The 16,142-nt window shown below is 49.6% G+C and overlaps 1 protein-coding gene across 2 annotated transcripts; it reads left to right on the forward strand.

Moving 5' to 3' along the window:
* The first annotated feature begins 1 nt into the window (after position 1).
* znf1035 (zinc finger protein 1035) lies at positions 2-8,764 on the forward strand. Of its 2 annotated transcripts, XM_083760640.1 has the most exons (3): positions 2-6,719; positions 6,800-8,343; positions 8,612-8,764. In XM_083760640.1, exon 1 carries the CDS (start codon positions 26-28, stop codon positions 6,665-6,667), a length of 6,642 nt encoding a protein of 2,213 aa, XP_083616766.1. In that variant the 5' UTR covers positions 2-25; the 3' UTR covers positions 6,668-6,719; positions 6,800-8,343; positions 8,612-8,764. The 2 variants fall into 2 exon arrangements, with proteins under 2 accessions (XP_083616766.1, XP_083616765.1); XM_083760639.1 differs by having other exon boundaries at positions 2-8,343.
* Positions 8,765-16,142: the final 7,378 nt, after the last annotated feature.

The raw sequence follows: 16,142 nt of genomic DNA on the forward strand, positions 1-16,142 counted from the left end.
CCCCACACCACAGAACCAAGAGCCCATGGACCAGGAAGAACCAACGCAACAACAGAGCCAAGAGTCTATGGGTCAGGTTGACCCAACACCACAGAGCAAAGAGCCCATGGGTCAGGTTGACCCCACACCACAGAACCAAGAGCCCATGGACCAGGAAGAACCAACGCAACAACAGAGCCAAGTAGCCATGGAGCTACAAAGTGTTGATGACAATGTTCCTTTTGGAGAACCCCTTGAAGAGGAGGATGGAACTTCTGAACCGGAGCAGTCCGAACTGGGCTTGTGGTGCGGTGAACCGCTGTCATCAGGAGATGATGAGGGTGACGATGATGATGATGACTCTGAATCTGGTCAACTGGAGGCCAGTCGACCCACAACGGAGCCGGCAACTCCTCTCCTGAAGACCTCGGTTCAGATGAGAAAACGCCTGCAACCTGTGGTGGTCGTGAAGCTCTTGGAACCCAGAGACGGCGTGAAGCAGACGTATCAGTGTGCGGACTGCGAACTGACCACCGAGAGCATGGATAGTTTGATTGAGCACCACCACCGCAGGCATTTCAATAAAACATTCCATTTATGTCAAACCTGTGACACCTATTTTAACGGCCAAGCACAAAAACACACGTGCTTTGCAAGTGACGAGGCCTCTGAACTGTCATGTGACGCTCCCGCGCAAAAGAAACCAAAAACTATTACAAGGATCTGCAAAGTCTGCCACAAAACGTTCAACAAAAAGCATCAGTATATCAGGCACATGCGAACTCATACCGGCAAAACGCCGTACAAGTGTGGGGCATGCGGTTGGTATTTTGCACAGCCAGTTACCCTGCGAAGACATAAAACTATACCTGGTCGGTGTCTGGGCCCAAACGCTAAGCATAGAGTGAACCCTAAAGAGTCTATCATGAAAAAGAAAAACATGGCTGCCAAATTGAAGAAAGAAATATCCAACAGCGTACACATCCGTGAGTGCTACGTGAAGCTCGTAGACATCCGCAATTCAAAAACGTGCTCCTATTGTTTGCGACGGTTCCCCACGCTCAGGCAACGCCAGAAACACGAGTACAACGTGCACAGAAGTAAGAATAAGAACAAGAGTTATTTTCAGAATTATTCTTTGCCTAGGAGACAGAATAACAGCGGTGTCTCTGCGAGTTCCTTTGCGGAGACTAACAAGAATCTCCTTGAGGACGAAAAAGACAACGGAGAGAAGGCAGGAAAGTTTAAATGCCCTTTCTGTCCACGTACTTTCAACTGGTCTTACAACAGGGCTCGACATCTGCGTGACTGTGTCAGAGACTTGACATTTGGCAGCAAACTAAAAGTCGGCGATAAATTCAGGTGTCCCTTGTGTCGAGCGACTTTCTCATTAGCGCAAAACAGAAAGAGACACATAGAAAACTCCTGCCTGAAAGAATATGTCTTACAACTGGCAAAGACCGTCCGGGTCGTACACGGCTCGCAGCCGTTGTCTCGAACGGCAAAGAAAAAGGTGAACACCAGACGCAGGACGGAACGCAAACCGGCGCAAACGTCAACCCCTCTTGACGGCAAGCCACAGTTCCACTGCCTCCATTGCCCGGCGGTTTTTGCCCATGCTTCTGGGAAATACAGACATATGAAGAAACATGAATTGTATAAAATGACCGGCAAGTTGTTCAGGTTCATGCACACGGTACATTCATACGACTACAAGCCAAGGAAGGCGAACGGCAAGAAGAAGGAACAAGCGGAGGCTTCGCCTCCACCTTCACCACCCCCCCGCCATGTCCACCGCTACCGCTGCAATCTCTGCCCGGCTACTTTCGTCAATCCTTCTGGAAAATACAAGCACATGCAAAAACACAAAACCACTGGCCAACTGAATATACAGTACAAGAATTCAGCCACTAGTCAAAGAAAATCGAACAGTGAAAAGAGTGTGAACACCAGAGAGCGCGAGGAGACGTCCTCTGCGAATGCAACCGAAGGAAGCCCGGCTTTCCCGTGTCGCTTTTGTGGGAAATGTTTCGACGACCCGAGCGCATTGACGAAACACGAACGCACGCAGAAACACACGGGCGAGAGGCCGTACCATTGTTTGGAATGTGGAAAGCGGTTTAAGACTTCCAACCATCTCTCCACCCACAAGAAAACTCACCAGCGAAGGATACAGTGCACCACTTGCAAAAAGATCGTGCAGAGCATCGGGGAATTGATCGATCACAGACGGACGCACATCAAGAAGGGACTGCTCCAGTGCCCCGACTGCCCCATGCAGTTCCAGTTCCCTGTGTATCTGCGCAGACACATGGAATCCCGCCACAAAGTGCCACAGAAAGTGCCACAGAAACCTGTGCAAAAAGAACAAAAGCAGGTCCAGTGTTCGATATGCAACGAAGTATTTCCCGAAGCCCATTCTCTCCAGAGCCACTATCTGATCGATCACGACGAAGACGAATCCTTTCCATGTGGCGGCTGCAGGAAAACGTTTTACAGCAAACGTGAGCTTCACCTTCACCGTGGCAAATGGTCGGGTACCAGCACATGCCCAGGCATGAAAGGAGGATTCCATGAGAAAGAAGTCATTCAGTGTTCATACTGTCCACGGATGTTTAAAAGACTAAGCCATCTGAAAAACCACCACCGTGCCCACAAGAGCCGCGCCTTGAAGCCGTGTTCCAAATGTGGCGCCTTCTATGGATATACGAAGCTCACATATCATGTAAGAAACTGCACGGGAGGGCTGGAACTCACCGCTGGTCTGTCGCCCAGCGAGCATAGCGGCGGAAGCCCACTTCTCAGGCAGCGTCTCACCGGCCACGCTGGTGGATCGCGTCATGCGTGCATGCACTGTGGAAGGAAATTCGCCGACCGGGCCATGTGCTTTCAGCACGAGGCTTTCTGCGACGGCGATTACAGAGAAGGGCAATCGGTGGCCAAGACGCGGCCGAGAACGGAGTTGTCGAGAGTGTCGGGTGGCAAAGAGCCAGCCGAAGGTCAATTCAAATGTAAATTCTGCACAAAGAGCTTCGTGAAATCGCGGAACCTGCGACACCACATTCTGACGCACACTGAAGTGAACCCGTATCGATGTAAGACCTGCGGGAGTTGCTTCTCGAGGCACGATCACATGACCCTGCACGAGAGTCGCTGCAAAGGGGTACGACTGCGATTACAAGTCTGTGTGCCCAAAATCAGTTTAGATGATGTCGGACAAGGCTGGAAAAAGAAACTTGAGACATCGAAGATGGACGAGGAAGAGGAAGAGGACCAGAGATTTGAGTGCGGCGTCTGCTTTAAAGTCTTGTCCAGTGAGAGTAATTTGGCCAGACATTTTTCCATGATCCACGATTCGGAAAAATCCTTTGTTTGCAAACGCTGTGGCGTTTCATTGACCACAGAGAAATCCCTCAAAAGACATCGCAGCATGGTGCAATGCCAAAGGCCGAGAGGAAGCGTGGCGAAACCAAGTGGATTGCTGCAGCGGATCAAGAAATATCCCGACAAAAGGAGGAAATATGGTTGTAAACATTGCCCTCGGTCCTTTACCACTACCGGCCAACGGACGCAGCACACGCGCCTACACACCGGAGAGAAACCATATGGCTGTGACCGGTGCGGCGTGAGATTCATCCGGAAGGATTACTTGATGCGGCATTCCCTCAAGTGCCCCTTGAACGCAGGGGACGACATGTACTCTGTGCTCTGTGACCGGTGTGGCGGGGTTTTCACGGAGGACGCGCTCGAAGCCCATCACAAGCGTTGCCGGACTGAGCCGGGCTCGGCAAAGCGCAGCCAGAAGCCCGCCACCCCTCAGAGTCCACCGAAGGGCTTCTCCTGTGCTTACTGTGGCTCCCGTTTCCTGTTGTTCTCACAGCTCCAACAACACTTCCTGAGCACGCACAGGCAGGACACCGCCAAGGAGCCGCCAGCGGCCACCGCTCCCCTCCAGCAGCAGCTGTCCAACATGGTGAGAATCAAGGAGGAGCCTTTGGATCTGGAGTATGGCACGGCTCTGATCGGCGACGGTAACCCCTTGTTTGATCAAGACGCCGGTTTAGACGACGGGGTGGAAAAGCCTGTCGCATGCCCTCAGTGCGACATGCGCTTCGTGCACGTAGGAGCACTGCATTTGCATTCGCGTTCACATGCGAAGTCTTATCCGTTTAGCTGTAGGAACTGCAACAAAGGCTTCATGAATAAATCTCTACATCGCAGACATAGCAGCAAATGCACAAGACTGAAGAACAGAAACGCCTCCGTCACCGCAGACATGGACCTAGCCCTGGCCCCTGGGCTCCTGGTGTTCAACCAGGGCTCTCAGACCACGGGCACGGGGGTTCTGCGGACCAACTTCAAATGCAAAGATGAACCGACGTCCGAGGATTCGGAGCAAAGCGCCTCGTCCGCCAAGAGGAAGTCCGCACGTTACCAGTGTTCAGAATGCGACAAGAGCTTCACGGATGGCCTGCTGCTCATCAGTCACCTGGAAGACCACGGCAGAGAGGAGCAGGAGAAGAGGGAGCGACGCTGCATCAAATGCGGGAGGACGTTCACCAGCTACGGTGCCCTCGTGAAGCACATGGCCAACATGCACGGAGACACCAAGAGGTTCGGCTGCCCCGACTGCAAGAAGCTCTTCTACGGCCAGACGGACCTGGACATCCACCGGACGTGTCACGATCCCAACAGGCCGTTCAACTGCAAGCTGTGCGGCCAGAGGTTCTGGAACACCCGGGCGCTGAGCAACCACTGCAGCGAAAGCCACCCGGAGTCCCTGCACAAGTGCCGCGTCTGCGACAAGAGCTTTTCCTTGAAGAAATCACTTGCCAGACACTACAAGATGAGGCACGCGGACGATGTGCCGCCGGCGGCGGACGAGCCTCTCCTCCCCGCTGCCGTGAGGGAGACCAGGAACGCTGCGAGACTCGGAACGCAGCCGTCCAGCATCGAGGTCAGCGTCTCGGGGGAGAGTGGCACGGAGCATGAGGATGAAAACGACCACGTCGATGCCGACGGAGACGGAGACAGCGACGATTCAGACACGGCGCCCTACTTCCCCTGCCACGTCTGTAGCAAGACGTTCCCCACGTTCGAGAGCCTCGAGGATCACCAGCGGTTTCACCTCGGCGAAAAGCCCCATCTGTGTACCGAATGCGGAAAGTGCTTCTTCCAGTCGTCGCAGCTGACGAGTCATCTGCGAATGCACAAGTCGGAGTTCCAGTGCCAGACCTGCGGCCGGGGCTTCGTGTCTCTCTTTGCGCTGCGCAAACACAAGCATTCCCACGGGAAGAGTCGCCCGTTCCGCTGCACCAAGTGCAGCCTTTTCTTCCCGGGGGCGGCGCAGATGGCCGAACACATGGCCGTCGCGCACAGAGAGGAGAACTTTCCGTGTGACATATGCAATCGCTCGTTCCGCTCCAAGGGCAGTCGCGCTGAGCACCGGAAAATTGCTCACAAGGAGCTGAGCAGTAATCTCCCTCCTCCGGTAAACACAAAGCCTCTCAGAGCATCTCCCTCAGCATGCCCTCCTCCTCCTCCGAACGGCGGCCCGGAAAAACTGTCCTGTGGAATTTGTTTCGAGACGTTCGACGGCCCCGACAAGGTCTTAGAGCACGGCTGCAAGCCTTCGAGAGACAGACCCTATTCGTGTCCGGACTGCGATAAACATTTTGTGTTTGCGTCTCACCTGAGGAAGCACAACGCCATCCACCAGCAGTCGCAGCCCTATGCGTTGGAGTGTAATCGATGCCGGATGAATTTCTCCTACCGCGCGAGCTTCGTCAGCCACATAAAGAAGCACGCCGAGGAGGAGGCGGAGACTAAAGGCCGTGCCAGCGGGACGGACGAGGATGAGAACTTTTACAAATGCCCGCTGTGCCCTCGCCAGTTCTCCACGCCCAACAAGCTGGTGGACCATTTCTCGGCTCATTCCGAGAACACCCACGAGTGCAAGACGTGCAAGCTGACGTACGCCTCCAAGAGCGAGCTCGAGGAACACGAGCGCGGTCACATGACCGCGGCGACGCAGTTCGAGTGCACCGAGTGCGGCAACAGCTACTTGGGAAGCGACGCTTTCCGCCAGCACCGCTGCTCTCACCAGCGGAAAGCACCGGCGACGACGGACGCCGGACCCTCGGATCCACCGGCTCGGGAGCCCGCCGCCGCCGCCGTCGGAGCGCCGCAAGCGTCGGGCGACGAGTCGGACGTGGACGTCACCGGAGACGACTCCTACGACTGCTCCTTTTGCTCGCGGCAGTTCACGTCCAAGAGTAGCCTCCTGGAGCACCACAACAGCCAGCACGGCGCCGAGCGCCCCTTCAAGTGCCAATACTGCGGGAAGGGCTTCGCCGTGAAGAAGTACCTGCGGGAGCACGAGCGGCGGGAGCGCCTGAAGATGGCGCCCGAGGAGAAGACGGTGTTCAAGTGCTCGCAGTGCGGCCTCCGCTTCGCCGCCGCCAAAGACCTGAGCGTGCACATGAGGAAGCATGCGGAGAAAGGCGCGGGCGACCACCGCTGCTTCATGTGCTACAAGTCGTTCAACAAGCTGGCTCTGCTGCGGCAGCACGAGGAGAGCCACGTGGGCCAGGTGGTGTACGAGTGCACGGAATGCGACGAGGCCTTCTCCTTCCCTCACCTGCTGGAGGAGCACCAGCGCAGCCACGCCGGCCCCTCCTCCGCTTGACATTATTATTATTGACGACAGTTTTGGAAGAAACCCCCAGAAACCCTGAGGGGTCTTCCCCGAACCCCACGTTGTGTCCCAGAAACCCCGAGGGGTCTCCCGAACCCCACGTTGTCTCCCAGAAACCCCGAGGGGTCTCCCGAACCCCACGTTGTCTCCCAGAAACCCTGAGGGGTCTTCCCCGAACCACACGTTGTCTCCCAGAAACCCTGAGGGGTCTTCCCCGAACCCCACGTTGTCTCCCAGAAACCCTGAGGGGTCTCCCGAACCACACGTTGTCTCCCAGAAACGCTGAGGGGTCTCCCGAACCCCACGTTGTCTCCCAGAAACCCTGAGGGGTCTCCCGAACCCCACGTTGTCTCCCAGAAACCCTGAGGGGTCTCCCGAACCCCACGTTGTCTCCCAGAAACCCTGAGGGGTCTTCCCCGAACCCCACGTTGTCTCCCAGAAACCCTGAGGGGTCTCCCGAACCCCACGTTGTCTCCCAGAAACCCTGAGGGGTCTCCCAGAAACCCTGAGGGGTCTCCCAGAAACCCTGAGGGGTCTCCCGAACCCCACATTGTCCCCTTTTCCACCGGGGGTTGAACCAGTTTTTTTCCCCCCTGCCTAACATTGAACCAGCTCAGAACATTGAACCAGAACATTGAACCAGCTCAGAACATTGAACCAGAACATTGAACCAGCTCAGAGTGTTTCCACTGAAAATGAACTGGTTCGTAACCCTGAAAAGTTGTTCTTTTTTTCTTTTCTTTTTTTTTTTGGGAAAGGGGGCCTGTGAGAACCGTTGGACTTAATAGAAGAAATATCAAATTGAATTGAAGGACATAAAAGCGTTGGAATAACATTCCCACTCCTACTAATAACAAAGGCATCGTGACATGTCATGATGAATATGAACCCTTTTAAAATGACTTGCCACCATCGATGTGGTTCATAGTCTTGTATGATATTTGTATAAAGGTATGGAACACTGTGCGGTGAATACAACGCATGGTGTTTTAAGGGATCAGGCATTTTCCACAAGGGGGCAGAAGGTGTGTTAACTGTGACATTTTTTGATAAACTTTGTTCTGCGTTAATTCATAATGATGTAATATTTTCCTCACTGTAAAGGCGTTTGTAAATACAACAGGGCGATTGTTTGTAGTCCATTTGTACTGTATAATATCCCACTAAAGCGTCGTAGGTTTTTCATCATTCGAAATTTCCAGGGACGTGCCCACATCGAAGGGGGCTTCAGCCCCCTGCCATTTTAGCCCGTCTGTAAAACAACTGCCCTTTTACCCGTCTGTAAAACAACTGCCCTCTCCAGACCACCAACGCAGCGTTTACTACATGGTGAAAGAGATGCCCCTCCCTCTCTTTTCCATGCCATACCCCCGAGAATTTATTTTTTCCTGAACTCTCCTGATCTTGAACGCAGCATTTAGCGTTTGAAAGAGTGTGTTTAGAAATCCATGTCATCGTTTAGAATTCCACTACATCTCCTCCAGTTAGCCAACGAGTGCGGTGGGGGGGGGTCGCGCCCCGGAAAATAGCCGATCTACAAGCTCTCTCAACGCGTCGCAGCAGCGCGTTGAGAGAGAGCTTGTAGATCGGCTATTTTCTTCCAAAAGTGCCCTCTTACGGTTTCAGCCCCTGTCTCTCAACACTCTGCACGTCCCTGGACCTTTGGGGTTTAACCCATTCTGACCTGAGATCAGATTCATACGAGGTTTCCAACTGGACACACACTGGTCTGATGAACCCATTCTGACCTGAGATCAGATTCTAAAAATGTCAGTCGTTCTTCGATTTTTCAAAAAATAGCAGACCTACAAGCTCATAGCGCGCCACTCGGTGGCGCGCTATGAGCTTGTAGATCTGCTATTTTTCAATAGCTAAAGCATGACATGATGCTAACACCAACATGGGTTCCCGTTCAGAATGGGTTAAAACATTCAGTGTCCTGGGCTGGCCTCGCTCTCCTTTTAAAATCTACTCCGGGATACATTTCATTGTAGTGTTTTAGCTGTTCATGTCTTGTACAGATGAATGAAGAGGATGTTCTTTAAAAAAAAGAAGAAGAAAAAAGGCATATTTTTTATGGTTGACATTCTAGTTTGTGCATTCATAATAAAAAATAAACGTGTCAACTGAATCATCTTCAGAGTGCTGTGCGTTATCTGAAACATGCCTAGAGCACGTGGGTGGGTCATTATCTGAAACATGCCTAGAGCACGTGGGTGGGTCATTATCTGAAACATGCCTAGAGCACGTGGGTGGGTCATTATCTGAAACATGCCTAGAGCACGTGGGTGGGTCATTATCTGAAACATGCCTAGAGCACGTGGGTGCCACTGTTCTTTCTCTTGGCCAGCGGTGCCCAAAGGGTAGATGGTGATCTACCAGTAGACCACAAAGACCGCATGACATGCCCCTGAAAATCGAAATATATATATTAGGGCTGTCAATCGATTAAAATATTTAATCTGATTAATCGCATATTATTTATCCGTTCTAAATATACCTTAAATCAGTGGTTTTCAAGATTTTTCATATCAAGGTCCATTATTTATTCTGCATTTGAGCCACGGAACCACCATTTGATGACATTTAGCCTTCCAGACCCAAACTAAAGAACTGTATTGATGTTGGCCAATGGTACCATTTCGAGAGATAACAGGCCATGTTGATCAAAATAACATGTTTTCTAAGTTTTCTAATTGTGTAGACTCACTGGGAGAGAGAGAGAGGGGGAGAGAGGCGGGGCTCACTGACTGCCTGCATTCACATGCATGCGTCTCTCAACCATTCTGTCAAACTTCACAGTACGTTTATCGCGCATTAAAAAAAATAGTGCCGTTAAAAGGATTGTGAGTTAACTAGTTAATAGTGCGTTAACTTTGACAGCCCTAATATATATACATCTGCCACTTGAATTAAGTTAATCAAGTCACCTTTTTTGGGCGGTGGGGGGGGAGAAGGCCAGCTATAGCACATTAAACATCAACACATACTACTACTAGTACTACTGCTACTACTAATAATAATAATAATAACTAGAACTGCACTCTGTCGAGTGCATACTTGCTTGTTGCGCACTAGTAGGCCATAAATGGCCAACTAGTGCGCAAGCAGAGCGCGCAAGTACTTTCGACCGCTGTAAACTGTCAAATCTCAGTATCTCTGTGAAGGAACGTTTGAAATGTCTAATTATTAGGTGTGACCATTTGCTACCTACCTACTTTATGCATATAAACACCTAGTATTATTGAGTATGGTTCAAGTTTCTATCTATATAAGAAATACAGTTTTATCGATGTAGATATATTCTGGATCCCTTTTTAGTTTTTTAAAGAGAAATAAATCATTGATATGTGATGAAAGAAAAGGTATATAAACTATGTTATACAGTATAATTATTCTATTATTTATTCTAAATTGTCAATTGTTTTAAATGTATTTCATCTTGGAATATAGTGATATTAATACTAAATCATGATCAGAGTAATAGGTGTCTCTAACTTCAATTTCTGTAATAATACTTTCACATTTGTTAAAATATACATGATCTAAAATACTTCCGTAATCTGTAGTTGGATTTGTATTTAATTGTTTAAAGCCTAATCTTGACTTGAATGTGACGTAAGACATACGTATACATATACATATACTATATAGAGTATGTAGTTGTAAGTTGATTAGCGGTATACTGTGGTTACTTTGCGCCAAAAACCGTGACAGCCAACCCGCCATTTGATGCGTATGCAAATAAAACAGCAGATTTGTGCCTGGTTTGCTGGGACCAGATTACACAAATGACCATATTTCTTACGTCATCATTGAGAGCTAGTCATACATATACACACCACGTACTCTGGTCCCAGCAGATCAGGCACAATTTGCTATTTTATTTTTACTGATTATGTATATAGTATACATATGACTAGCTCTAAATGATGACGTAAGACATATGGTCATTTATGTAATCTGGTCCCAGCAAAACAGGCACGGATTTGCTGTTTTTTTTTGCATACACATCAAATGGCGGGTTGGCTGTCACGGTGAACGAAGACCGGGCGAAATTATTACTTGCGCGCTCTGCTTGCGCAAGTAGTAATAATAATAATACTAATATTATAATACCCACTGAGTGTTCTCCAGGTGAAATGCCTCGATGTCCAACTCCCGGCCTTGTATTAAACAGCCAAGTGCATCACATGCATGCTCTCTTTAACCTATAAGGTTTCATATGAAAACCAGGCTCTATTGCAGTCGTTTTCAACCTTATTCATTATGCATTCATCATTTGAGCCACGGGACCACCATTTAATGACATTTAGCCTCTCGGACACTATAAAAAACGATAATATTTTGTTGTGGTTGAATAATATTTTGTCCACTAGTATCCATGCTGTATTGATGTTGGTATACCGTTAGGGGAGATAACAGGCAAACATTGATCAAAATAACAATTCCTCTACATTTTGTAATTTTGTGGACTTTGCAGATGTTTAAAACACATTTTGGGCGGGAACCCCTTTTGGCGTTAGCATTACGTTATGCTTTAGCTATTGAAAAATAGCAGATCTAGAAGCTCATAGTGCGCCACCGAGTGGCGCGCTACGAGCTTGTAGGTCTGCTATTTTTGAAAGATCGAAGAGCGACTGACATAGAAACTTTTTTCAGAAAACTGTCACGATATAGAAAACATTTTTAGAATCTGATCTCAGGTCAGAATGGGTTAACAACAATAATGTAACTCTTGAGAACAGTTAAAGATCTGTAAGGGTCCATTTGGTTACCTTAACTGCATGGGGACCACCTGGAACCCCCTCAAGGACCACTGATTGAAAACTACTGCACTATTGCATGCCTTAACCACTTCACAAGCTCTGCTATTTTGTAGATCTGCACTTCTGGTGAGAGGGCAAGAAAGTGGTTTATTTTCGGGGTTTTTAATTTTTTATCCCACGATTTCGTAACCCATTTTTCACCCCTGTGTCAATCATCTAATGTGATCCTGGGCTCTACACACCCTCCACCAACCTAGTCCCCATATATGGGGGACAAGGGGAGACCAACCTAGTCCCCATATATGGGGGACAAGGGGAGAGCAACAGACTTGAACTCATGCTTCCTTCATGCCTGAGTGTCCAAGTTGCTCCTTTACACCTGACAGGGGGGAGTTTCCCTGGTTGGACGTCGTAGCGTGTGGAAGGAACACGTTATTCCAACCAGTTCCTTTCCCCTCCATCAGGCGCCCCGGCTGGCCAGGGGGAGGCAGTTTAGAGACCAGGATTACTGCATGTTTTTTGTGAGGGTACCTACCCTAGGGGACACGGGGACAACATGCAAACTCCACACAGAAAGGCCCTTTCGCCAACCCTGCCTTCAGGTATGGGCACTGATGACGCAGGGGAGGAAAACACGCCGCCAGCACCCACAGCACCCACAGCGGGAATCAAACCCAGGACCTTCTAGCTGTGAGGCGACAGCACACTGTGCCACTGTGCCCCCAGTGGTTCATTTTCAGTGGGCAAATTGAATTAGCCACTCACAAGCCACTTTGATTGATTGATTGATTGATTGATTGATTGATTGAATACTTGCAAAAAGATCACATAAAGTAGAGGTATGCTAACAGGAATATAAACCCAATACGGTCCTTAATGCTCAATTCATCGAAACAACAATGCGATACAAAACACGATAGAAACTATTATTATTTATTTTAATTTATTATTAGAACATTTTATATTATATTATTATACATTTATAATAATTATTATTAATTATTGTTATTACAATTGAAGAAGATCTGCTATTTCCCGCGCACGTTTTTTTTTTTTTGTATATTTCTCCGGACAGTAGGTCTAGGTGGAAATCTAGGTTTCAGTGCTCACGGATCCCTTCTAGAGCTCCACCTAGGCTACTGCATCCGGGCAAATCTCCAGGCACACATACGTTGAGGGCACACAGACCGTTTCCGTATCCGCCTCTCGACCGGATCTGCAACCTGCAACGGGAAAGGAAATGACGCCCTCAAGTGTGGCGCCGCCGGCCAGGTCTCCCTGCGCGTGCGCATCACGCCCATTTAGCTGAATAGCGCGCGCCAGCCGAGGCGCAGTGTTGCCAAGTCTGCTTATTATAAGCAGAAATTGGGCTTTGTTTTTTTCTGTAATCTGTCAAGACCACTGCCTTAAACATGTAGTGTTGTTGTTAGTAGAAATGAACACAGTCTCTTTAGGGTCCCTGCATGGTGCGTCTTTTCAAATGGGGGTCCACGTCAGCGGAATAATTCATTCCTTTTTTTTTGATGAATTGAGTGACTGGCCATAAGCCATATATGGAGCGTGTCTTGAGTGTACAGGGTTTGATGAGGTCAGATGAACATATGGAATGTCAGAACAGGTCAGCTCCATATATGGAGATCTAAGGGTGGCAGTGGGGGCAGTGTCTTGAGTGTACAGGGTTTGATGAGGGCCGGGCTTCAATTTCCAGGCCTGTTGAGAACTCTAGTTTTCGCGGGCCCGTCTAGAGTTTAAATGGACAGGTATCAGTCAACAGGCCCGTCTAGAGTTTGAATGGACAGGTATCAGTCAACAGGCCCGTCTAGAGTTTAAATGGACAGGTATCAGTCAACAGGCCCGTCTAGAGTTTAAATGGACAGGTATCAGTCAACAGGCCCGTCTATAGAGTTTAAATGGACAGGTATCAGTCAACAGGCCCGTCTAGAGTTTAAATGGACAGGTATCAGTCAACAGGCCCGTCTAGAGTTTAAATGGACAGGTATCAGTCAACAGGCCCGTCTAGAGTTTAAATGGACAGGTATCAGTCAACATGCCCGTCTAGAGTTTAAATGGACAGGTATCAGTCAACAGGCCCGTCTACAGTTTAAATGGACAGGTATCAGTCAACAGGCCCGTCTAGAGTTTAAATGAACAGGTATCAGTCAACAGGCCCGTCTAGAGTTTAAATGGACAGGTATCAGTTAACAGCCCCGTCTAGAGTTTAAATGGACAGGTATCAGTCAACAGGCCCATCTAGAGTTTAAATGAACAGGTATCAGTCAAAAGGGAGACATCGAAGAGGAAGGATGGATGGGGAAGGATCAACATATGGAATGTCAGAACAGGTTCTGACATCACCATATACTTTGATGACATCAGGGATCTCCATATATGGGCTTAATTGCAACAGAAGGTCACATTTACTGTGATAGGATCCCTGATTTACCTTCATCCCTGATGATGTCATAGTGATGTCACGAGACCAAAGAACGCAAGGTTTCATAGCTGACAAAAACATGTTTGATAACCATCGTAATTAAAGTATTCAATAAAGCAATTTCAATGCAATTCAAAGGCATTATTGGCATGAGAAAACATGCGTTTACATTGCCAAAGCAGAAAGTGGAACAATACGATCAAAACAAATTGTGTACTACTGTGTAGTGAGAGGCGAGATCACTCGATGCAGGTCTGCAGGAATACACACAGTGATTAGTATAGTCCTTATTAGGCTGGTTGTGTTCCATTTGATGTCCTTACATCACAGCAGCTCACGCAATCTTGCACATTGTTGTACTTCGCCCAAGCAGATATGGGAGTAAAGGCCTATTTATAGTCTGGATTTCCGGTGGTGAGGTGACCACCGGAGCTGAAATAACGTTGAGCGGTGGTGAGTAAAAACAGAGAGAAGGGCTGGAGCGGTGGCGGTGGTTTGCTCTTCACCGCGGCTCAGTGACATCATGTTGTAGTTCGGTGGTCACCACCAATCCAGACTATGTATGAGCCTTAAAGGTCCCCGCACACAGAGCTCGTTTTTCGGATTTCTGGCGGTGTTTCTCCGTCGGTTTTCCGAGAAAAGCGCCCAGTGTGCAACCACCTTTACTTGTTGTTGGTGACCAGCCGAGAGATGGTTGACAGCCTGAATGTAGTCTGGGTTAGAGATGGTTGACAGCCTGAATGTAGTCTGGGTTAGAGATGGTTGACAGCCTGCATGTAGTCTGGGGTTAGAGATGGTTGACAGCCTGAATGTAGTCTGGGGTTAGAGATGGTTGACAGCCTGAATGTAGTCTGGGGTTAGAGATGGTTGACAGCCTGCATGTAGTCTGGGGTTAGAGATGGTTGACAGCCTGAATGTAGTCTGGGTTAGAGATGGTTGACAGCCTGCATGTAGTCTGGGTTAGAGATGGTTGACAGCCTGCATGTAGTCTGGGTTAGAGATGGTTGACAGCCTGAATGTAGTGTGGGGTTAGAGATGGTTGACAGCCTGAATGTAGTGTGGGGTTAGAGATGGTTGACAGCCTGAATGTAGTCTGGGGTTAGAGATGGTTGACAGCCTGAATGTAGTCTGGGGTTAGAGATGGTTGACAGCCTGAATGTAGTCTGGGGTTAGAGATGGTTGACAGCCTGAATGTAGTCTGGGGTTAGAGATGGTTGACAGCCTGAATGTAGTCTGGGGTTATAGCGCCCCCAGGCTGTGTCCGCCGTGAGGAGGAAGCCCAAAAAACCCACGTGAGGCCTTTAGGAGGGCCATTCAAGCCGCAAGTGGAGCCTGCGGCACCACCGTTTCCCTGCCAGTGGGGCCTGCGGAATCCACCACTCCCGAATAAAGTTTCTGGTGCTGGGAATCTGGTGCAACGCACAGGTCCTGGCTGAACCTGGTGAGAGCAGGAATCTGGTGCAACGCACAGGTCCTGGCTGCACCTGGGGAGAGCAGGAATCTGGTGCAACGCACAGGTCCTGGCTGCACCTGGGAGAGCAGGAATCTGGTGCAACGCACAGGTCCTGGCTGCACCTGGGGAGAGCAGGAATCTGGTGCAACGCACAGGTCCTGGCTGCACCTGGGGAGAGCAGGGATCTGGTGCAACGCACAGGTCCTGGCTGCACCTGGGGAGAGCAGGAGAGGACCTGGTGAGGTGCCCGGCCAGGAGTCAACCCACAGTCCCTTGTCCCTCCACGCGCCAGATGGCCCGCCCAGTACCCGCCCAGTACCCGATGGCCCGCCCAGTATACCGGGTACCGAGTAGTTCTGGAGCAGCGGATTGTGTGCCCCTGGTTTTTCCCCTAATGGGACTGATCCAGGGTATAGCTACTGGGACATTATTCAGGACTTGATCACCCCTGCTGGGTCACCCCGAGCGAGGGGTATGATCGATGATCGATCAATCAATCGATCGATCAATCGATCAATCAATCGATCAATCAATCAATCAATCAAAAGTCATATAGTCGCTTGCTTGCTTCTCTCTCAATCTGGCAACACGCCGTGTGGAGTGCAGGACGCCCCGCCCACCCCACAGAGACCGAGAGAGAGAGAGAGAGAGAGACACACACACAGAGAGAGAGAGAGAGAGAGAGAGACACACACACAGAGAGAGAGAGAGAGAGAGACTCACACACACACACACACACAGAGAGAGAGAGAGAGAGAGACACACACCCACACACACACACAGAGAGAGAGAGAGAGACACACACACAGA

Source organism: Protomyctophum parallelum (genome assembly GCF_964188405.1).
Source record: "Protomyctophum parallelum genome assembly, chromosome: 3".
NCBI classification, from domain to species: Eukaryota; Metazoa; Chordata; class Actinopteri; order Myctophiformes; family Myctophidae; genus Protomyctophum; species Protomyctophum parallelum.